Source organism: Tetrao urogallus (genome assembly GCF_951394365.1).
Source record: "Tetrao urogallus genome assembly, chromosome: 4".
Lineage (NCBI taxonomy): Eukaryota > Metazoa > Chordata > Aves > Galliformes > Phasianidae > Tetrao > Tetrao urogallus.
Window position 1 is genome coordinate 815,363 of NC_136817.1, and position 23,235 is coordinate 838,597.

Here is a 23,235-nt window from a genome sequence, read left to right on the forward strand (position 1 = left end):
CCCCGCGCGCCCCACGCGGGCCCGGGGCAGGGCGCTGCGGCGCAGGGCGGGGCCTCCCGAGCGCCGCCCCTCCCGGCGCTGCCCCCACCCAGCCGCAGCACGGCGCGGAGCGGCTCGGCATGGCGGGGTTGTGCTGCCCGCAGCAGGGTGGCTACTGCCGCGCGGCCGCGGCCATGAACCTCCTGCTGGGCGTCTTCCACGTCCTCCTGCCCTGCTTTCGCCCCGGCGAGGCGCAGGGGCGAGGTGAGCGCGGCGGGGGGCGGCCGGGGCGGGAGACGGCGCTGCGAGCGGGTCTCCGGGGCGGCCGCCGCGGTGGCGGCGCGGGGACACAAAGGAGCCGGGCCGCGCTCCCCTTCCCCGCCCTTCCCGGTGCCGCCGGGCGCGGCCGGCACATGTGTGCTTTCTCTTTCTGCCCGCAGCCGTCGAGCCCATCCCCGGAGTGGTGGAGCTGTGGCAGGCCGAGGAGGGCGAGCTTCTGCTGCCCGCGCAGGTGAGGGGGCCGGGGGGCGGCTGCGGAGCGGCTGCGGGGCGGGGCGGCGGCGGGGCCGGGCTGTCAGGCGGCGTCCATGTTCCCGGGGGCTGCTTCCCCTGCACGCCTTCCGCCCTCGGCCCCGGCTGGCCGCCTTCTGCCCGCGTGCCCTTTAGTCGTTTTGTAAAGTGTTTATGTTTCATTTGCGAAGCCCGAGCGTGCCTGTCCGAATGCGCCTTTGCGTGGTGAATGCCGAATGTTCGCACGGTAATTATGCGTCTGTCTGCGTTAATCAGTCCGCTCAGGTGAAGCCATTTTCCGCCCTCCCGTAATGACGCATCATTTGTGATGTCACTCCCCGGACCGTGGTGCATTTTGGTTTTGCTGAGCTCCTTTTGTCGGGTAGTAACAGAATGCGTTGAATTCCGCGCAGACAGAGGAGCGAGAATGGTAGAAGCACGGGGCCGGGCCTGGGAGGGAGTAGCGCTGACAGCGAGGCAGAGCTTTCGGCACCGCAGGCGGTCAGTGGGCACCGAGGGAGTCAGCTGTGCACTGAGCTCTGCGCGCCCAGCTGCATCGCAGCGGGCTGGGAGCTGAGGAGCAGTGGTCCTTGGGGACATCTCCTGTCTGAGGGGGGTGGCAGGGCGGTTCTTTTCTCTGGAGCCATTATACAGTGCTTGGTGCTCAACCACTGGTAGCCACTGATGTAGAGGAATGCAGCAGAACTGTCATTTTGCACTAAAGCTAGCTGGCATTGGGAGTTGCCTGCTGATGCCCAGCTTCCCATAGTTAATGTGTACTGCTGTTCATTACGTGCCCAGTGTTACTCAGAAGCGTAGATGTGCTAGATGCTTAGAGGGCCAGAGGTGCCCGGCAAACCTGCCCTTTGCTTGCTCAAGTCCTTACCTTGGCATTAGGAAGCATTGAGCATAGGATCATGTAATGCAGTCGTTCATAGTTACTTTTTGTTGCTGAGGAGTGATTATGTCACATTTACATCCTGAAAAGATGAGATCCTCTTGGAAAGTGCTTTCTTCTTTGAGCATCCCAATAGAAATGAGCTCTGGTGTGGCTGCAGCTAAATTGGGTGTGAATGGCTTGGTGTCATTCAGTGCATGACCCTGCTGTACCACTGAGGCAGCGAAAAGGCCGAGGCTGATCTTCTGTAGTTTCAGAGGCAGCACTGTATATGCTGGAAAGCAAACAGATCTAGTTCCAGTTATGACAGAGCAAGAAGTGAAAATCACAATAGGCTTGCTGAAATGCAGCGCTGGCACTAAAAGCCAGATGAACTAGAATCTGTGAGCACTAGTGGTGCAGAGGCTGCTTTGCATCGCTTTCAGAGCTGGAGGCTCAAGCAGCATCTGCCTAGTGTGAGGCTGCTTGAACTACAGTGGCAGGGCCTAGGTTCCTCACATAGGTTTTAGGACAAAAATTCAACCTTCCAGGCTCAGTCTTACTGCTCACATTTCTACTCCCCTGCAGGCTTTGGCTTAGCACCTCTCAGAATTTTCCATTTGGCGGAAAGAGAGAAGGAGACCTCTCTGTATCCCTGTAGATGTGAGGATAGACTCCTCAATGAGGAGCAGTGCTGCTGGCCTGCTGTTGCTGTTTGTAGCTGTCCTTGAGCTCCTGATGGAAGGGGTGTTGCTCTGTATCAAGGGTCTTGGCTAGTGAAAGTAGTTCAGTGTCATAGCTCTGCTGCCGTCTGGTTAGTACAGAGCTTGGCAAAAGTATTAGCAGGGCTCTTCTGATTCAGACAGCCACTTCACCTGGTAACGTTTGAGTTCCATTCCTTTATTTGAGAGATGGTGAAATTCGTTGGAGATTTGCTGCTTGTTGATAGCCACTCTGCATGAAACAGAGATCTGACTTGCTTCTGCATAGAAGCTGCTGCATTCACTTATTCGCAAGAGCAGGCTTTCCCAGTTAAACACCCACCTTGTTATTGCCCAACGTCCCTGCACCAGTATGGTGGTGGTGTACTGGGGAGGTAAGGGACTGCTGGAATGAAGAGCTTCCTGCTCTTGGGTCAGTAGCAGACCTTGTTTGACAAAGAGGTCTCCACATGTTTAAAGATAGGCCTGGGGGAAGGCATAGGGTGCAGGAAATGTCCTGGTTCCTTGACCAAGTTCTTCCTCTTTTGTTTTGAAGGAAGGTGGGAGGAAAGGGGTACAGCACAGTAATGAGGACTTGCACTGCAGAAGGGAAGAACCTGAAGAGGGATCCTCCTAGAGCACCAGCCTGCATGTCCTGAGCACTGAGCAGGATAGAGATGAGCTTGCCTTGTCTGTGGCCTTTTGTTGGCAGCTTATCAGCGCTGTCTGATGCTTTTCCCTTTCTGTAGTGGCTTTGCACTATTATCTTATTTTCCATGCATCATCAGTTGTCTGTGACATAGCAATTTTGAGCGTTTCTTGCTGCATGCAGCATTTGAGAACGACAGTCAGATTATTCAGTTGCCCAGTCAGCTGCCAAGTTGCCTGTGCCTGCTTTTGTTTGTAAGGTTGCAAGCGGAATAAAGACATCAAGCTAAAAGGAAAGGGGAGGCATTTCAGTCTTTGTAGCCATCTCACAGTATCACTGCCAGCTTGCGCTGCATGTGTGCTCACTGGAGCACAGCCGCTGAGGCCTGCACGCCTCCTCCCTCCTCGCTCTACCTTCTGTTTCCTTCTGCCTCCCTCTCATTGTTTGTGGGCCCCCTCCCAACTTCCCTCCTGTGTGAAGTAGCTTCATGCCTTTTTTTCCTTCTTTTTTTTAAAATATCTTTCCCTCTCCTTGGGATTAATGTCAGCGTTGGCTTTCTCTGCAGTTTGGCTGCAGAGCAGTGGGCTGGTGGCTGGCTGTGGCTGTGATGCCATGCCTGAGCCTGAGTGATAATGGAGTACGTGAGCCAGGGAGAAGCTAGCATGCTTCCACCAGTCCTCTTCCAAGAGTAATGACTTTGTCCTGGGTTCCCTTCTTGCTTTAAAATGGTCCAAATGGTCCCAGCTGGCAGTACTGCTGATATTCCCCTTGGGCCCAGTTTCCCTTTTTCTACAGAGGTGGTGTCAAGCATGGAGTGGTTGCAGAGCTGCTGCTTTCTCTTCCTTCTTTTCCTCAGTCTCCTTTTTATAGCGTGGTGATGTAAAATGTCTCTGAGGTTTTGCTTCCTGTTAGTTGTTCTTTAATTGCTGAAAAATGTGAAGCTTTGCCTGCCCTGACAGATGGTAGATGACTGGAAAGTCAGTGGGATTTTGGTGCAGGAAGCATCATGAAGTGAGAAAGCCTTGGTTAGAGCAGTTGTGATTTTTATTCAGGTATTGTGTGGATTTGGTTGGCTTTTTTGCAGCTTGTTAATATTAACTTGAATGAAATGCTCAGGAGAAGTTCCTTTGTCCCTTGACACTCAAGCCCTTCTCTGTTTTGCTGAAGAGGGGAGAAAGAGCTTCAAGGGGAGCATTGTGAGAGGGTCAGGGCTTCAGTCTTTATGACCACAAAAAATGAATACCATCTGTTAGTTATGGTGGGCACCACTGAAAGGAACTACTGGAGAATTGTGGCAAGATTATCTCTATCAGAAAGTGCTCTGGTAAGTACTTGGAGAATCTGAGGGCAGGAGTGAACTGGTTAGTTAAATATGGAGAAGGGCATTCAGTGGTTTCTTTGTAGCTCATGAAATCACTGAGGTTGGAAAAGACCACTAAGATCAGTAGATCCAGCCCCAACCCATCCCCACCATCGATATTCCACTCTTTAACTCCCAGTGCACTGCATGACAACATGATGAGGAATACCGGTGGAGAGCCATAGAACTTTAACACCCTTGAGCTGTGTTCCTCAGTGCTATGATTTCATTTTTAAGAGAAATAATGAAGGCCATTTCTGGGCCTCATCATGACCAAAAATGGCAGTAAGTCATCAAAGGGAATATAGATACCAAACATTCCTTTTATCTTTTCCCCAGTGTCTGTGTCATGTCTGTATGATGCAGTGGGTTTTCTGCTTTCCTTGGCTGCTGCAGGTAGGACGTGAACAAAATGGCTCTTAAGGGAATGGCTTGAGTACGTTTGAATTTATTTGCAGGTCTTTAGGAAGCTACAGTGACTGCTTGTTTCAGATACTGTAATAATGTTTCAGGCATTGAATTTTTGAGAAAGAGGCAGATGCCGCAATATTTGCTGTATCTTAATTGGTTACAGACATGAGGGAAATACAGAGCTGCGTGGGCTTTTGCTATAAATGTTCTGCCTAGATCTGTAAGATTTGTTTTTTTGACCATGTAGTAGAGATTTGTCTTTAGTTCTTTGGTGCTGTTTGGACTAACTAACGAGGTTCATTTCTCAGCTGGTTTTGAAAGCTGGTGAAGACCTTGATCTAGTGTACGCACCTGTGATATAAGGCACTGTTGTATGTCATGCAGAGTGGCATGTTCTATCAGCTATGCTCAGATTAATATGTGTAGTCACCTACTTCAAAGCGGGGCTTGTCTGAAGGCACATAATTTGTGTGAAAGCCTGAGACGGGCTTGGGGTGGGGATTATTTCTCTGGGCTGTAAAAAGGCCCTTCCAGCCTCCCAGTTAGCTGCTGGATGCTGCTGATATGACTTAAGATGGGCTGGCCATGCAGCTTATGCAGGAACTGTCAAGCCAGGCTCTATGCACTGTGTGACATGAGGGAGGCTCTTTCAGGGCATGAGATAAGCACCTGCCCACACTCAGGATGAGGTCTGGAGGGAGGGGAGATTTCACTTTCCTCTCAGGATAGGCTTCTGTAGCCTCCATTTTGGCCTCGTGAACTCCCTTGTAGTGCTTGTTTGGAAGTATTGTAGCTGGGCAAGCCTTGCTTGCTTTGGTGGTTTTGTGTGTTCTTTAGAAAAAAAAAAAATTAAAAAATTTTAAAAAATCACATCTTCAGTGTAAGTGTATGTGTAGACTGTTGTATAGGGAAGAAGGTTGGAGAATGCTGGAAATGGAGCCTGGCATGTGTAAGCACAAAGTCAGGGGTGGTTTTATTTATTTTTTTTCTTGCACAATTGTATTTTCATGCTGTGACTGAAAAGTAGATTGGGAAGGCTTTCTTCATCATTGCTTAATAAGATTGAAGAGTAGTAGTCATCAGTAAGGTATTGATGATTAGGAGTGAACACTGTAATGACAGTCCCAGGTTTCCAATGCCTGACAGATGTTAAGCCATTTAAAGGGAGCCATTTAAAATGAGGATAGGTTGCCAGTCTGCCATGAGAGAGGTGAGGAGCCCTCTGGTTTTCCTCAGCATTGTACAGAGGTACTGGAAATACACTGGGAGCTTGGAAGAACTGGAGAACAGATGGTGTCTGTGTCATGCCATACCGGAAGAGGCTCGCGGGCACAAGGGTTGGCTCGATTCTCAGAGGCAGAAGGAGCGCTCTTAATTTTAAAGTGGATTATCTTTTCCCCTATTACTCCATTGCTAATGTTCATACCTGGTGTCTTATGGAACTACTGCCTGCTCCTGCAGGAGCTGGAAGAGCTATTCTTGAAAATGTTAATCTCCCTAAAATCATGCCTCGTTTCATTAGCACATATTGGGTTGTAATCTGCTTCAAAATGTATCTACAGCTCTCCTGGAAATTTCAGCTGGTCAGGAACACAGTTACCTGCTTGTTTTAAATGGATTTCCTGCAGGGAGCTTATTGAACCAGTGCATGAGTTCATTTCTGTAGGCAGCTCCAAGTGTTCAGTGGTGAACTGCAAGCTGGCAACATTTGTTTCCTACGTGTCTTGGAAATTACCTTTGTCCGACCATTGAGCTGTGCTTTCAGCTTACGCTCCTTCCAGTTTTTGTGTGTTTTGCTGGTGGTTGGTCTGTATTTGGGATTTGTAGATCTGTATTTGGGATCTGAATGCCTTTGTTGGAACTTGCTGCCTTGTGCTTGCTTTTGGCATTACCACGTAACCTGAAAGCTAAGGCATTTTGCATCGTCTTGTCAGATACTGGAAATGATGCTTACTGACACAGGGAACGTAATTGGAAGGTGGAAGTCACCAATGTTGCTGTAGTTTGGAGGTGGTGGATGTTTTCAGACTTAAATTGGTTGTGTGAACAGAATTTGGGAGGGACACATTTGTATAAATGGGAAATAAGACTGTTAAATCAATGGCTGAAAAAATAATGGAATAGCCACGATAGCTCACCACTTATTTGGCAAAATGAACTGAGACCTCAAAGGGAATGGTCAGTATCCACCTTATTTGGATCACACAGGGATTGCTGAAGGATTTAAGATTTTTTCTTTTTTATCCAGACAAGTCAGAGTAGTCCAACTCCAGCAGAATTATAAATAGCACTAAATAGTATATCCTGTGCATGCTGTAGTAATGCTGAGATCCTTACCAAGTGCTCTCTTTCTTTGGTAGGCTGATTCTGAGGAGGATGTAGAAGAGCATCCAGAAGAGCAAAGGTAAGCAAAACTCAAAAGAAAACGAGAGTACTGAATCTTATTTTTTTTGTTTTTGGAAATACATATTTTTTTCAGTACTTGTGACTTACTGGTTTCTCTTCTAATATTGATATTACTTTGTTAGCAAATCCAGAAAGCAGCACATAAGAGGCTAAAATAGCCTCTTGCATCTGTTTCTCTTTATTTATCTCTAAGCTGTGTTAAATTTCATTGCTTTTGCATGTGCGCGCACACAAAAAAATCCCATACTTATCAGTTCTGCTTTATGGTATATTTTATAATTCGTTTCTTTAAACAAGAGGATCATTTTGATATCCAGAACATGCAAACGTAAGTAGTCTCAGAGTGTTAACGTGTACCAGGAGGATAAGGAGAACTTAAAGCCAAAGACTTCTTATTATGTTGCTGTGGAACAATAAATAGTCCACTTTATTCTTTGAAATCAGATAAGTAATAAAAGTGTTAAGAAACGTGGCCTTCAGCTTTGCTGTTTCTATTAGTACCAGGCCTCCTCTATTTCAAGGTGCTGGGTAAATAGTGTTGCAGATTATTTCATTTTTTGAATACACATTTTGTTTCCTCTGAGTGTCCAGATTAAAATGCTTGGACATCTACCAGTGAAACACTTCCTTCCTTTGCTATGCATTAATGTGGGTACAGCTTTCTGTGCCATGCCAGTCACAAAGATCACAGAACTTAAAATAAACATGTAATGCCACTGTGTTCTGACGGCTGCTGTTAGCCAGAAATGCTTTTCTCGTTTGTCTCCTGTCTTTGCCCTTAGCTGGGGTTTGAGAGCGAGTAGATCTGATAAAACACAAGTGCTGCTGGGGTTGGCAGCGGGGGTACACACAGGGATGGCAGTGATTGACCTGTTCTATGCTGGAATGCTTCTTCCCAGAGTTTTTCCCACTCCCCTCTTGCTGCCTCATCAGGAGCCTTCTTTTCTGAACCCAGCATCAGCATAGGGCTCTTGTGGCCCATTTGTGTGGAGATGACAAAATGGCATGGAAGGAGGATGGGAGTGTTCCTGCTGCCTCTAACAGGTGTTGCTGACAGTTTGTGCTTAGTTACATCCCCTGATTCATATCTGCAGAAGGGAAAAGGAATCATTTTTTCTCCTCTTTGAGAAAAAGAGGGTGGGTGAGGTGAAAGCTGGCATTTTCCCTGCGTGAATACAGGACCTTCTGTCTTTCTGCTGGGGATTACTATGGTTTTGATGCATAACTTTTACTACCTGCCTAAACATGCTCTTTTTCTTGAGATGTCATCAGCCTCAAATGCTGTGCTTAAGGTGGTTACTGAGAAATAGGAAAGAATGATTTGACATTTTGTCGTTCAGATGCTTAAAGACTCTAGTAATTACTCATTTCCAAAAATGAGGGTGTTTTATGGAAATGCAGCTTCTAAGGCTCACTGGTGCATGGATGGAAACATTCCTCTGTCGTCATACTCAAATGCTTGAGGAAACTTGCCTAAACACGTACTCATATGTGTGCACCTTTCAAACAGTTCTGGCTTGCTGCAGTGTGTAAACACTGATCTATGCCTATAATGAAGGAATGTAATGAAGACCTAGCAAGAATCTGTTGGAAAGGGTAGAACTTGCTAGGTTCTTTCCAGATTAACTTTGATTCCCTTGACTTACGTCACAGTGTGCTGAAGTCATGGGGATTTCCTTTTCTTATAGCAGCAAAACATGAGTGCTCACAGAATCTCCCATCTCGTTGTCTGCCAACGTGCCCTAGTCAGCTAAACATGCTGCAGTTCCCCAGAGCACTTGAAGCAAAGGATCTGGAAGCAGCAGTGTGAATGGAAGTTAATGGAAACAGAGATTTCAGAATTTTCCCCAGAGCTGAAGAAAACAGAATATTCAGCATTTTGGGGTATGAATGAGAAGATCTCTTCCCAAAACGCTGTTTTATTCATTTTTAGATTCTAGGCTAATGGGCTTGTTAGCCTACTTAAAAATGGTAAAGCGTGAGCAGTCTGTTGGCCAACTTCCTGCCTATGTGCATCATGGGATCTTCCTTTTTGGGTGGTCTTCCTTTGCTGCTGTTTTGTTTTTTTTTTATGATTGTGCTAGAGGAATGGATGTTGTCGCATCATTTATGCCTTTTCTTTTAGTTTGCTTTTCTCTGCTTTCTGTCTCCCTGGATCAAACTCAACAGTGAGAAATACTGGGCGACAGATACTTGCCTTGCTGGATGTACTGCTTCAAGCCACAGTCTTTGACAGACTGAGTCATGCTTATTTGGTCTAACCTGTTAAAAGAAAACTTCGCATTTCTTTTAGTTTTCTCTTACATTTGAAAGTCATCGGTGAAAAGATGCCTTCTGGAAGGGTAACTTTGGTTCAAAATACTAGAAGAATGTTGGTGATAGGTGTTGACAAAAAAGACTCTCTTCCCCCTGTGCTGAGGAACAGCACAGCTGGGAGTAACAGGATTTGAAGACTAAAGTGCTTGCTTTATTACGTGTACGCTAAAGCAGAATAAGTCAAAAGGCACAGATAAAGGTACAGTACTGCTCACTGATGTGCACAGGTGATTCATTTGAATCGTCTTTCCTCTTCAAGAAAGCAGACACTGAGCTACCAAAAGAAAAAAAGAGTTTTCCAAGGTATGACATTCTTCATCTGTCATTTTGAGGAATTGAGTTTCTAAGCTGAGATAGTAAATAACACTTGCAGTAGTCCAAATAAAGTTGCACTCAGTAAAACAAGCCAAGCAAGTGCCTCTGTGTGTCCCTAGTATGCACCATCCACCTCAGGTGGGTTCTTGCCTCCAGAGTTGCAGCAGGCATTCAGCACTTCCACCTCTCCTGATCGTGCAGTGGGATTGCTCCTTCTCTCATGTTTTTTTTTTGCTGTACCTGTGCTTTAGATGTGGGGGGAAATGGGAAAGTAAAGATAGCAAAGGAGTAGTGTACTGACACATCGCTGTGTCCTGGCATTGGCCAGCGAGATGTTTAACATTGCGGAGGTGTGATAAAGTTGGTAATCTGGAAGGATTTAAGCTAACAGCTGGGAAGTCCAGGGTGTACTGGTTGTCTGAGACAGCAGTGCAGTCATGGTACACATCTGCAAAACGACATGGTCAGCGCTCCTGCAGGTACTTAGCAGGTGAAGGTACTGTGCTTTGTCTGGGAACTAGCATACTTCACGTTGCAAATTTCTGAGTGGCAGTTTATCACTGATGACAATTTCATCCCTTCTGTGGTTCAGAAGCACAGATGAGCTTGGTACTACTATCTGCTAAGTCACTTTGGAAATCTAAAAACTTACCCAGATGACTCATCCTCAAAAAAGCCTATGTTTTGACAGTCCAGTTCTTGGAAAGTAATGGCATGGAACTGATATAAAGCTTGTGTGCCAGAAATTTGGCTTTGGTGCTCAAGTCAGGAAAAAAAAATAGTTTAGGATCTTAATTTTTTTTTTTTTTTTTTTGTACTGAAAACAATGAAGATTGATTTATTTTTTTCTTTATCAAAACAAATCATAGAGTCATGGAATCATAGAATCGCACAGGTTGGAAAACGCCTTCAAGATCATCAAGTGCAATCAAAATTCAGAAAGGCAAGGGGAAAAATTAGTGTCCAAATACAAAGTACTGTTCGATGTGGTATTCTCTTATTAAGCATTTTTACTAAGGTCAAAGTTGAGAAAGTTATTAAAGTGAGGAGCTAAAAAGTCACCTGGGAATGTTGAGGTATGACATTTAAATGGTTTAAAAGGAACCATCCTAAAACAGTGTTTTCAGCCAAAGCATCAGTCCAGTGCCACTAACCATTTAGGTTCCATTAGGCTTGCTGTTTCCCCCAGTATTTGAAAAAATTGTTGTGGGCTTTTCCTGGAATATATAATTCTGCAGTATGCCCTGAATGGGTGTCTTCACTGACTTGTACCAAAAAAACCACTTTGATATTGGTTAATTTTTGTTTCTAGTTGATATTTTTGCATTCTACTTACTACTTCTCCAAATCACCAGAGGACTTGTCATCTTAAGCTTTATTGGGTGTGTGAAGAAATGAATGTTGTGTGTTTCCCGCTTCCACTTCTAACAGTTACATCTACCTGCTGTCTTTGCATTCCTCATAGGTAACACAGGGGATCCTGTGAAGCTATAACAACAAATTTTAAAAAAGCTCACTGAAGGAAATTGTGGGAAGGTCAACAAAGTTAAGGAATCTTGTGGACGAAGAAACAACAAATGGTTTTGGAAGGAACTATTGGCATTAATTCCACTCTCCTAGGTTTCTGTCAGGCATGGCTGGGGTAGCATACTGAATTCCTGCTTCTTTAATCTCTTTATCTCCATTTTATAAGTTTCAATTCATTCGCTGATGAACTTTGCCTTGATGAACTTTGCTTTGTATGCTGTTATAGACAGCTGTGCTCCTCGTGTGTGTTGCTCCTTCCAAAACATGGGTTCTTTTGCAATTGTCATGCAATGCCATGTAATGTGTGTATATGCAATGCCATGTAAAATGCCATGTAATGAACCAATCGAAGAAGAAATACCATGCTTTGGGTTGTAGAATTCTGTCTTTTTTTAGCTTCTTCCTCATTTCCTCTTGCTGCTTTGTCTCTCCCACAGGTCTTTTCCATACTTCTGGCATTGTTTCTTTCTTCTCATGCTTCCTGTACAGGCCTGGGATGGCTGTAGTTCCAGGCCACGTGGCAAGGCTGCCTTGCCCTCTCTGCTGTCTGTGTGCTATCCCCTGTCTTTGGCAGCTCTACAAGTCAGATCAGAAGACAACTCTAGTTTCAAAGTACTTCTTTGCCTTAGTATTTGCCAGACTAACATTGGCCTGCCATCATTCTGTTTTCTTCTGCAGCCTCCCCCTCCTGCCCCCTTGCTTTCACACTGTCCACTGCTGAGCAGAATGCTGAAGGTGTGTGTGCATGCCCAAGCCTGGTTGTACACCATTTTTATTTCTTTTAGGCTTTTGCTAAGCTGTACGTAGCCTGTGTTTTGGGATGGAGTCTGCCCCAAATGCACACTCTTTAGAGCTCAACCAGGCCTTATCTGAGCATATGGAACAAGGGTGCCAGGCCTCCTGCTCCGTTGGTTTTGGCACTGGTGCTGAAGCTGGAAAAAGTGGTGGCATGGGCTGCTGGTGCAGCTGTGCCTGAAAATGTGTGTGTGGATTTGGAATGGCATGCAGCCCCCCTCTGCTGGTGCTCCCCAGTGCTGCTGGGGAACTGGGCTGCCTTCTGCTTCAGCAGAACCTGCCTTGCTATCACTCAGGACAGGAGGGCACTGTGTGCTGAGGGGGGGGGGGAAAGAAAGCAAGCAGCTGCTGTGGCACATCTGTCATTGTTGTAGTCATAATCTCAGTGTGGCTTTAGCCAGTGTGTTAATTCTGTACTGTAAGTAGTTTGGAGTAAGAACTTTTTGCACTTCTACTTTTGTATTTTAATACACTTATGATGACTTCACATGCTCATTAATCTGAAGATAATCATTCTGATTTGTGGACAGCAGGACACAGTATACTTAGCTTTATAAGTTTATCATTACTCAATTAGTTTTACTTCCCTAATAGTTGCTATTTAGTTCTCTTTTTTTACAAGAGCTTTATTCTTAGTAATTGTAATCACACTATTAAGCAGTTAAAAGGTAGGCATCTGGAATAATTTATCATTGTCAGCAGTCTCCAAATGGGTACCCTGTAATTATTTGGAGTTTTAGTTCTCCTGCTGTTGCAGATTGGGAAATCATTATAAAGCGGGAAAAATAAAGCAGCTTGTTTGGGGATTTGCAGAGTCCACTTTTGAATCATAAGCACCAGTGTGTTGGTTTGATTTCTTTAGCTGACTATAAAGTTACCTGAAATATCTCTGTGTGGCACGGTAACGTGTTGGCAGGCAATGCTGTTACCTTCCTCTTGTCTTCCTAGACAGAGGCAAAACAACTCTAGCTTCTAGCACCTCACCTATTTTAATCTGATGAGGAAATGTGCCCTGGGAAAGCAGACTTCCCACCCTGGCAGGTGTCTGAGTGGCATGACTTGCAGGTAGTTGGGTGAAGGACCCTTCTTGGTAATTTTGGTATTTGCTGTGCCAGTGTAGGTAGAAACACAGTCAGAAAATCAAAGCAAATAGCTCATCTGTGCCACTTTCGGTTCAGTCTTGGTTATAAATTCAGACCTAAAGTGATGTAGAAATAAGGCTGCTTTTTTTTTTTTTTTGTGTGTGTGTGTGTGTGTGTGTGTGTCTTGGTATCTTTTAGAAAGTGCAGAGAAATACAATTAGGCAATGAGAACTTGGGGCAGTGGTTTTTTTTTGGGGGGGGGGGGGTATACAAAACAGACTGTTTTCTGGAGAACAACTGGGCCTTGTGTAAGTTTTAAACAAAACAATTTCTCAATCAGAACCAATCACTGTGAAATTTTACTCTCAGAATTATGAAGGAACATTAGAGAGAATGGAATAGTGTTCCCTGGGAGGATGGTGGGAGATAGCCTTCTGGTTGTCTTTGTGAACTTGTTGGCTTCTGGTCTGCTATGAGGGATCTGCTGCAGTACCTGTTGATTAGTAGTTGGCAGTTCGCCGTCTAAACCACATGGAAATCCACAGACATCAAATTAAGAAACTTCAAGCCCAGGGTTATAGGTGTTGTTACCATGCTGAAAGCCAACTTTTGCTGTAAAGCTTTATGAAGGAGCTGTAAAGCCTTGGAAATAGAAAGGAGCAAGTTAAAATAGTGTAAAATGTTCATTGCTGTTGAAAGCGCGAAGTGTCTTATCCGTGATTTGTGGTTTTCTTGCTTTTTGTTTAGAAGCTGAACTTTCTGACGTCATATTTCTTGGTGTTGTGTTTATTCGCAACAGCACACTGCTTCAGCGAACCTAAGAAATGCAGAAAACAGCTCGCTGCTTCTTACGCCTAGATTGTTCAGAAACTGTTCTTTCAGACTGGGATGGTGACTGTCACAGTAGTGTAGCTGAGCCTTTGTTGTAAGTTACCTCAATTCATTTGCAGTCCTAAAATTTGAAGCTGACTGGGCCCCTGCAAAGGCTTGTACATCAGTGGATTGATAACTTCACCAACTTATACAGGCTAGAAAGACTCTAGGAAGACGGGGGGTTGGACTCGATGATCACTGGAGGTCCCTTCCAACCCCTACAATTCTGTGACTCTCGGAAACCTGAATGACGTGTAAAGAAGGTGACCTTTAGTCAAAACTGATCTGACATTCTTATGTACATTCTCAGTATTTCTTTTTTTGTAGGTAGATCATTTGCCCCCCGCTACTGTAATGTTTCTCTCTGGGAACTAGTAATTTTCTTAGAGGGAATGAAGAATAGTCTCTTCTTTATGTATCTCAGCAACCTTGTGTCAATAATAAGGTTACCTTTGAACTGAAATGGGTAGACAGTCTCAGCTTTGCAAAGTGGACAAAGCAGTAATAGGTGAGCAGTTCATGTTCTGCTTTTTTTTTATTCTCTGCTACTTTCTGCCTTATTGGTAGCACATGTATATTTATTTTCTGAGTGAGACTTTCCCAGCTGTTTTTCAATCTTCTGTGAATGCTTATGCATAAGCTAGCAGAAAGTTAATAGTTTTTCCTGTTTTACTGTCCTTTATTCCTCTTTATGCCTTTTGAATGCTGTCGTGTTCCTGCAGTGCAGTTTCCCTCCTGATTTACAAGGGCTCTTCTTCTTTTGCCAGAGGCTCCAAAGTGGGATTGTTCTTAATAGTCTCAGACTTACAGTAGCTTTAGAGACCAGTTTTGAGTCTTTTCAAACATCTGCGATCAACTCCTGCAAAGTTATTTAAAAGCTGACATTGTTTGGCAAGCAGTGGATCCAAATGGTAATGCTTCAAAGAATTTAAGTTTGTTGGTGTGCTGAGGTCTTGACCTTTCCTGTTAAGCTGCTTCATTTGTTTCTGCAGTTTCTGGTTATAAGTCAAGAAATGGCCACCTGGCATCCTGCTTCCCCTGGTGCTCTGGCCTCTGTGAGCAGCTTTGAAGCATTTCTTCATGGGCAGCAGATGGGCTTTGGGATGGGATTGGGCAACTCCATACAGTGCTAGAGCTGTAGGTACTTGTTTCTTATTAGTGAGAACAGAAATGAGTTTGGCAGTCATGTATCAATGCAAAGTTAACCCATGTGCAAATTAGTGTATGGACTTGAATGCTGTTCCTTGGTACTTAGGACATGGATCCTTGCCTGAGCAGTGAGTCTGGAATACCTTTAGAACAAGGAGAGACTTTGGAGACTTATTTAACTCCAAGCAAGTAGGCTGTGTGATGTGTTTAGCAGTGGAGAAAGGAAAAAACAGATGTGTGCTTGTTTTTGTGTTGAGGATCCTCTGCATGGGGTCTGAGATGTGGAGATTCCTGTGTTCTACAGTGCCTTTCAACTCCATAGCCGCATAGTGCTCTTTGATAGAAGATGTCATTCCCACAAGCAATTGCCGAGACTTGTGCACTTTTCAGGGCTCTCAAACCTTCTCACTTTTTTTTTTTTTGTCAAGCTTCTTATACTCAAAGTACCCACGGTCTCAAGGATTTCCATGATGGGACCACTCAGAAGCCATTGTCACATTCTGTAATCTGGGTGTTTTATGAGCAGATGGGATCTCTGTATACATCTCACTCAGTTTGAAGACCTTTAGCAGTTGTTAGTGCACAATCAAGCTGAGTCTGGAGAGGGTTGTGGCATAAATGACAAAACAGATTGATTTTTATTGGAGAATTACTTGTCATGATAGGGTACTTTTCTTTGATAGTAAATTCATTAAAAATGTTTATTATGTGTGGTAGAAAATGAAACAGTAATTTTAAAGTTCATGTATTATGCTTGCCTGATTTGCTGCTAAGCCACTGCTTAGAATATGAAGGTGTGCTTTGCATGAGACGTAGGAGCTGTGGATGCTAGATGTCCCTCTGACAGATCAGGTTGTGTTTGCTGGGATTAGTGCAAAAATTACCGTGCTGTTTGCTCTCTACTTGAAAAGTGGAACAGTCTGATGAGGCACAGCAGTGATCATGCTGTACTGATCAGAATAAAAAGTTTTGTCTGCAGATGTTTTCTGCATTGAATCGCATTGTCTTACTGATTGAAGTTGTGACTTGACGTTTTGCAGTTAAGGGCTGTACAATAGACATACTGCCAAAAAAAGGTAAAGACCTGAACAAAGCAAGAATGAAGGTGCTAACTCAATAAGCATAAACATGTAATTCCTTTATTTTTTTATGGGATTGGAACAGTAACATGTTGCAATGCCCTTAGGAAGTGCAGTACCATAGAGCATTTTGCAGCTTCTTTTCATGTTGTGGCTTTAATGTGCTCATTTCGTTTTTGTGCTTGCTCGCCTGTTAGTGCTTTGTGCCATGTGCATTGTTGATTTGTGTCTAAATTTTGATTCCTGGCAGCTGGAGGAGTGTGGGGATTTGAAGGGCCTGTGCTTGACCTACTCCTTGACCCGTGCTTTATGTTCTTTGTTGCTGTTAACTGCCTTTCTTCAATAGTTATTGTCCCATTTCTGTCCTGATGTGCTCCCTCTTTTATTCACAGCCTTTGCTGCAAGCAGCTGCCTGCAGCCCATGAGGTGCCTGCTGTCTGCTTAGGTATTTCTGTGGCCTGCTGGTGACCTACTTTCTGGGGCATTTAAATTCTCCTTCTGAAAAGGGGGCATTGCTGCCCTTTGTGAGTGGTCCCAGTGTTGCTGGGATAATGTGTCTGGTCCTCCAGATTCATGTAGACACTCTAAAACAATCACCAGCACACTCCTCCATCCCCACATTTTCAGGCTTGCTTGGTGTTTTTCATCTTGTAAGCTGTTAATGCCTTCTGCTGAATTTTACAAACTGTGGAATGGTAAGGTCAATAAATAAATAAATGTAGTGGTAGCTACAATTCCGTGTATTGTCTACTGCTCACCATAGGCTGGGGCAGCGCCTCACGCTTCCTGATTTTTCTCTAACCTTTTGCCACTGTTCTGACAAAAGCTGTGTCTTCCAGCCATCAAAGATTGTTCTTTTGAAGTTCTGTTGTTGTGTGTGTGTGTGTGTGTTTGTGTGTGAGAGGGAGAGAGAAATGTCACTGTGGTGTGCGTGTGTATGTGTGTGTTTGGAGTTCCCACATGGGACTGGGGGAGGAGCGCAGGTCAGCTGGTGAAGGTGACCTTGGACTCCAGAGGAGTCCTTGGTCTGCAAGTAGCAGCCGTCCATGACATGGAGAGCTTGGGAAGCCCCAGCTTAAATAGATCGGTTTTTGAAGAGTGCAGAAGCGAAGAGCATCACTTATTAAGTGAACACACATTTCTGGTTTATGAGGGTCATTAAGATGCAAAGCTTTACAGATCTTTGTCCTCAGAGCCACATGTGAAAATGCTGTGCCTACAGAGGCTTGTTCCTTTTCCCTTTCTTCTTAATGACCATGGGGGGTTAAGAGCAATGGATTGACATTTTAACTTGGTGAACTCTGGTTAGCTCCTTGGTTTTCAAATAAAGGAGGAAATAGTAGAATCTAGAGGAGGTAAAGTCTTAATATAGTACTTAATTGCAGTATTTTTTGAACTGATGCAAAATACTGAAAGCCGACTTCCTGCTGGTTTGTTTTTTTTTTTTTTCCCTCTCCAACTCATTTTTCTCCCTTTTCTTACCCACTAGCTATTGTACCCAAGGAAGCAGACAGGGCTCCAGGTGCCTGTTGGTTGGGCATCAGAGCCCACATGCCAGCTGTAACATAGAGGAGTTTTTTGGCGGTGGACGTTCTGTTAATTAACCTATGGAACAGAGAGTGTTTCACATGGTTCTACTTTATTTAATAGTAGGAAGTTGCAGTGTTGTTTACACCAGAAGAAACTGGCATATAGTCTGCTTTGCATTGGCTTCAACACATTCCAGATATTTTGTAGGGGGACCCGATTTCTGCAATAAGCTTTCTAACTACTAATCTTAGTAATACTAAAATTTTTGAAATGTTGCCAATTTGGATCTTCTAGTATAATTTTTTTCATATTGTCTGTTTTTTATTTTTTAACAACACACTTTAATAGAGCATAAATATTTGCTAGTGCTGAGGAGCAGGCCACAGATAGACCAAGAATGCTTCTTTTTATTAATAGCACTATATGGTGGAAGTGGCATTTCATTTTGCATGCCTGACCAAGAGTGCTGGTGATATGAGACAGATGCACAAGCTGGGTATTTTGGAAGGTACAGCAAGGGGAATTCTGCAGGCTGTCCTCGTGATGCCATGGTCAGAATGTGGAAATGATCTGATGTTGTGGGGACTTTCCCCCTTTTTCTGTCCGCAGATAGGGATGTGCTTGGAAATGTAACCAGTGTTGTGTATGGGGAGCTGGTTCTCGTTTCAATAAACATTTAGATATACTAATGGTTTTTACTAATGGGGGAATGGTTTAATGGGGAAATATTGGTAGTAGGTTGATGGTTGGTCTGGACGGCCTTGGAGGTCTTTTCCAGTTTTCCAACCTTGGTGATTTTGTGGGAAGGAAAAGCTTCCACTGGATGGTTGGTGTAGGTGACTGGAGTATTGAAGCGTACGGATGGAGATGAAAATGCCTAGGTGCAGTGAGTTAATAAAACATGAATAAATGGTAAGTCTTCAATGTTTTTGTAAGAAAAAAGTTCAGTATTTCTGTAGAAAATATATGTCCCGTATCAATATATTCAGTATCATGTGTTGACTCCATCAGATGGCAGACAGTCTGGTAGGCTACTGCTGAAGGATGAAAAACTTTGTGGGATGACACTGAAACAAGGAGAGGAGGAGCAAAAAGGGTATGCCGCATCCTGGCTGGGAGGAGGTAGAACCAAGAGCAGGGTGATGCTCTGATGAGATGGAGAGGAAGTGATCTGGGGATAAAGCTGCATTTTCTGTGATGCTGTTTGGTTACTGGCTGGTGCTTATCTTTTGCTTTCCCCCATGATGTTTCAAAGTGGCCCTAGGGATGGGAGCGCAGTGTTTGTCCCTTGCTCCTGGAGCCTACTGCAAGCATAGGAAGATTGTGTTGCAGTTTCACGGTAGCATCGTACCTTAAAGAAAAGTGAAGCCTTTCTCTTTTCCTTTCTTTCTCCTTTTAAATTGTATTTCCATGGTCGTATGATACAGCTTGTGAAAATGCTATTTGGTGACATGAAAAATTAAAAATTCTTGGGAAGCCAGTGTGTATTGTTCAAATTCTGGATAGCTCCCACATACCTGAGAAAGTCTTGCATGAAGTTTCCTCTGGTGGGGGAGAGAATTAAGACTTTTAATAAGTGTGGCAATCAACAGCAGCTCCGACCTTTTACCCTGTAAAATTAAAATTAAGATAGCAGTGAGAGCTGGGCTTGGTGTGTTGATCCAGCAGAAGTTTGGTGAAAGGATTTTGAAAGAAGATCACGTGTTATTTATTTTCATAGAATCATAGAATGGCTTGAGTTGGAAGAGACCTTGAAGATCATCTATTTTCTAGACCCTGGGAACTTACTATGCTTAAAGCTCTATGCTTAAAGGTTGCTTTTTGTTTAAAGATTAAGGCTGAAATTGACAAAAGAGAAAACAGATGGTCCAGGCTGATGTTTCCCACTCTGTTGTCAGAGCTAGATTTTGCAGCTTTATATGGCGTGTGAGCTTAATGATGTCATGGCTTCTCTGGAGGGACAGACACTATCAGTTGCACTGTCCATGCTAAAGAGAGTAAATTAGAAGCAGGTTTTCATTTATTTATTTAAGTCTTAGATATGAGTTTTCTTTCTTTTGTTTAGTTACCTTTTTAGCCATTGTTATTTTCTGTTTTGGGGAGGGTTTTAGTGCTTCCCAGGTGCAGTGTAAAGGCTTCTTATTGGCCTTAAGATCTGTCCTAGAAATCTTATCTGTCTTAAAAGCCTGTACTCGTTCACTGCAAGAGGAAATCAGAAGACTTGGATTAATAAGAAACAGCTAGAGTTGACTATTGTAGGAAGATAAGCGCTCTTAATTGTTAAGCGGGTCAAACTTACCGGGAGCCACAGAGCTCTTTTGTGCATCTTACTGAACTGTTCTAACTTAAAATGTTTTTGGTCAAGTTGGAGATTTTTTTTGGCTGCAGCTGTAAATAGAAAAGGGAAATAGTTGGCTGCAATGATTTTTGACAAGAATGTAACTTCCTATTACTCTGAGCTTTGCAGCCCCTTTGGGTTTTCTGTCAATAACCTCCTATGTTCTCAGGCTAGAGCAGGATGTGCCTCGCAGGATATGTGTTGCATTGCTCTCACTTGTGAAAGTGAAACGTTTGAAGTAGCATTGCTACTGAACTGACAGAAACTGGCCCTGAACCTTGGGAGCTTTTTGAGTAAGATTGTGCTTGATGAAGTGATTTTTATTTAATTCACCAAAAACAGAATGGCGGTTGATGCATTGAAAGGCTGGTTTTATTTGGACTGGAATCTCTTCTCTACTGTTTTGGTCCTCCTTAATGTTAATTTTTGAGTTTCAACATCTCTCCTGTTGCAGGCATTCTGCAGAAACAGCAAGTGAATGCGTTGCTAATTTTAAAGAAATCAGTTTAATTGAGGCTGGTATGATAGAATTGGTACTTTATTTTCTTGGTTCTTTGTCACTGTTAGATTCCTGATTATATTGGTACAGGTTGATACCTAAAAGCAGTATAAATCACTAACACCTTTTGCCACATTATTGTTTGAAGGGCATAATTGAATACTTTGCTACGGGGCATGCAAAAGTTTATGAAAAGAAATTTACCTTCCTTGTCCTTAGGTACAGTGTAGGTGAGTATATGGTGAACTTTTTGCCTTTCTTAAGATTGTTTTATTCTCCTCCTTCACAAGAGTGTGCTGTAAAATCTGATTACTTTCAGTGAGGCACTTTGAGATCTGGGTAGAGAACGGTTATCTAAATGTCGTGATGCTCCAGTGCAAGACTTAGAGCTCGGGTCATGCTTGGCCTGAGAAGGCTCTGTGTTGTCACTGCAAAAACCCATTCCCTTTCTCTAGTTACTTTTTTCAGGTTACAGGCTCTGGGTTGGAGCTTGGATAAACAGTGATTATAGGAGGCCCATAGCTCCTGTTAGAACAGTTTTGAGTTGTGAGGGGTCAGCAGTCTTCAAAAAGATGTCTGTTTTCACCTGTAGACTAGACCAGGGTGCTTCCAGGTCAGTTTTTCTTAATACTCTTGTATATCTGATTTAAGTTAACATCTTAAAAATTATGTGATCTTAGTGTTAGGTTTTGAAGAACAAACCAGGGCTCTGCAAGCAGTTTTAGGTTTTTGAAAGCTTTGGCAATGTTACTTGAGGAAGGAGGGAAAAAAAGCATGAAGTTGGCTAAAAGTCTCTGAGGTTTGAAAAACAATACCAACTGACTTGTGTGCCTTTGGGATTTGTGCTTTTATTTCACTCTCATGGAGTAGAAGCATTCATAAAAAGAGCTGACCAACAATATTTTCTCATAACTCCCAAGTTCCAGCACCTAGTGATTCACGATAAAAAACTGAGAGTGCCATGGCTTCTGAGGGAGCCACTGATTCATTAGGCAAGTGATTCTAAATAAAAGTAAATGCGATAGATTTGGTGATAATAAAACAGATTACAAAGAAAGAGGAAAAAAAAAGGTGAATTACAGGCTTTATTTCAGATAGTTGTCATCCTCATAGGTACTTAAAGGTGATTCTCTGTACTGTTGCAAAAATGAAGAGGCAATTGTTTCACTGCAAGAAAGAAAAAGGAGAATGAAGGTAATAGGTCTTTTGCCTGCCCAGATACTCCGGCTTTGCTGATAGCGATGGAGATGCTTCCGAGGAAAATGTTTGATGTGCATTTGAACAAGTGGGCCCAGGCTGAACATCTAAAACGAATAACTAATGGTGTATCTCTGCCTGAATAAAACAGTACTTTGTGTGTATGTGTGTGTGTGTGGCCACAAGTCACAGGTTTGATCTAGGCCAGTGGTGCCTGAGTACCTGATTTGCACAGCCCATGTGCTCACTGTGTGCAAGAGTGACTGAACCATGCCCGTAGCTGGAGGAGCCTCTGCAGTGCCCTCCCAGGCCTCTGCTTGGGGGCTTTCAGGACTTTTTCTGCCCTCTGGTTTTTATAATCACTTGGGAAGCCTTGCTTAATGAAGCAGCATGAAGGTGTTGTTAATGCTCTCAGTGTGGCACTACTCTTCCTTTTTGTCAGAATCCCTGTTCTTAGTTTGATGTTGTTGAAGCAGGCTGTCCAAGATGCCTAAAAAATACAGGCTACATCTGGAGCATCTCTAGAGAGCTTTGGTTGTTGCTTGAAATCTGGGTGGCTGAGGGATTTTGAAAGAAGAGGTTTCAGAAAATAATTTCAAATAAACCGAAGTCATTGTGAATTCATTTCTTAATGTAGTACAGATTTCAGTTGTTTCAGAAATTGAGGATTGATTTACGGGAGGGAGTAATTTCATTCTGTTGTTAAACGTGCTTTATTGTGCTGCTGCTCAAATATAAACCACGCACGCATCTGGAGAAGAAAACATTTTCTTTTCATCAAGATATCTATTACAGCATCTTGCATCTAACTGTTCTCTTCTAGAGTTCTTCAGGGCTCTTATGGTAATTTTTATCACACTGCATTTGTTGTCTTTGGGTGTTTTTCAAGGAGTCTATCTAGGTGTGAGGAGAAAAAAAAAAGTAAATCTGTGTTCTTATATTTACATCCTGTTGTGAGCACTTTCCTGACGATTACAAATTTAATGCAGTTATGGTTTTGTACTAAGTGAAAATAAAGCACTGCTGGCTTAGATGGCTACTCTCAATAGTTCTTATATAAACCTTCTTGCAGAGTTATACAGGAAAGGACTAAGTGGTGAGGTGAGCAAAAGTTGCCTGGTAGAGCTATAACTGGTTGTGGAAGCCTGGAGACAAGGAGCTTGGCTTCACTCAGCTGGCTGGAGGAAAAAAAAAAAAAGGTTGCTTGAGCCAGCTGCCCCCTGAAGTCATGACTCCCACCATAAATCATAGGGTTTAGTTTTGGAGAGAAATTGTCTTGTCCACTGATTTATCAGTGATCAGCTCTCCTTGCCTATTTTTAGCCAAAAGATGCAAGATAGCAGGCATGCAGGCAGAGCAGTTTTACAGTGGTAATGCTGTGTTGGCATCTGTGCGGGGTGTGCTCCCTGGTGTCTGTAAAGCAGCACTCTTCTCCCACAGGCAGTGGTGCACTCTCACAAAGCCTATGAAGGAATCCTGGTGACGAATCACCTGTCCCCAGGCGTGTGGAGAGAGGCAGTGAGTCAGTCCTTCCCCTCTTCCCTCAGCAGTGCAGCACTAAGAATAGCAGAGGCTTTTTGCCTTCTAAGTTTTCAGTGCTTGAAACCCTTATTTTTCTTCTTTTATCTGCTGAACTTTTTTT

General features: G+C 43.6%; 1 protein-coding gene across 1 annotated transcript in view; it reads left to right on the plus strand.

Annotated features, from left to right (window-relative positions):
- Nucleotides 1-119: 119 nt before the first annotated feature.
- TMEM131L (transmembrane 131 like) overlaps nucleotides 120-23,235 on the plus strand; it is a gene marked incomplete at its 5' end in the record, with an annotated part of 67,816 nt that continues 44,700 nt past the window's right edge. Inside the window, 3 exons of the mRNA XM_079534204.1 lie at nucleotides 120-243; nucleotides 420-490; nucleotides 6,848-6,891. Coding sequence (XP_079390330.1) covers nucleotides 120-243; nucleotides 420-490; nucleotides 6,848-6,891 — 239 coding nt within the window. The remainder of the gene's footprint in view (nucleotides 244-419; nucleotides 491-6,847; nucleotides 6,892-23,235) is intronic.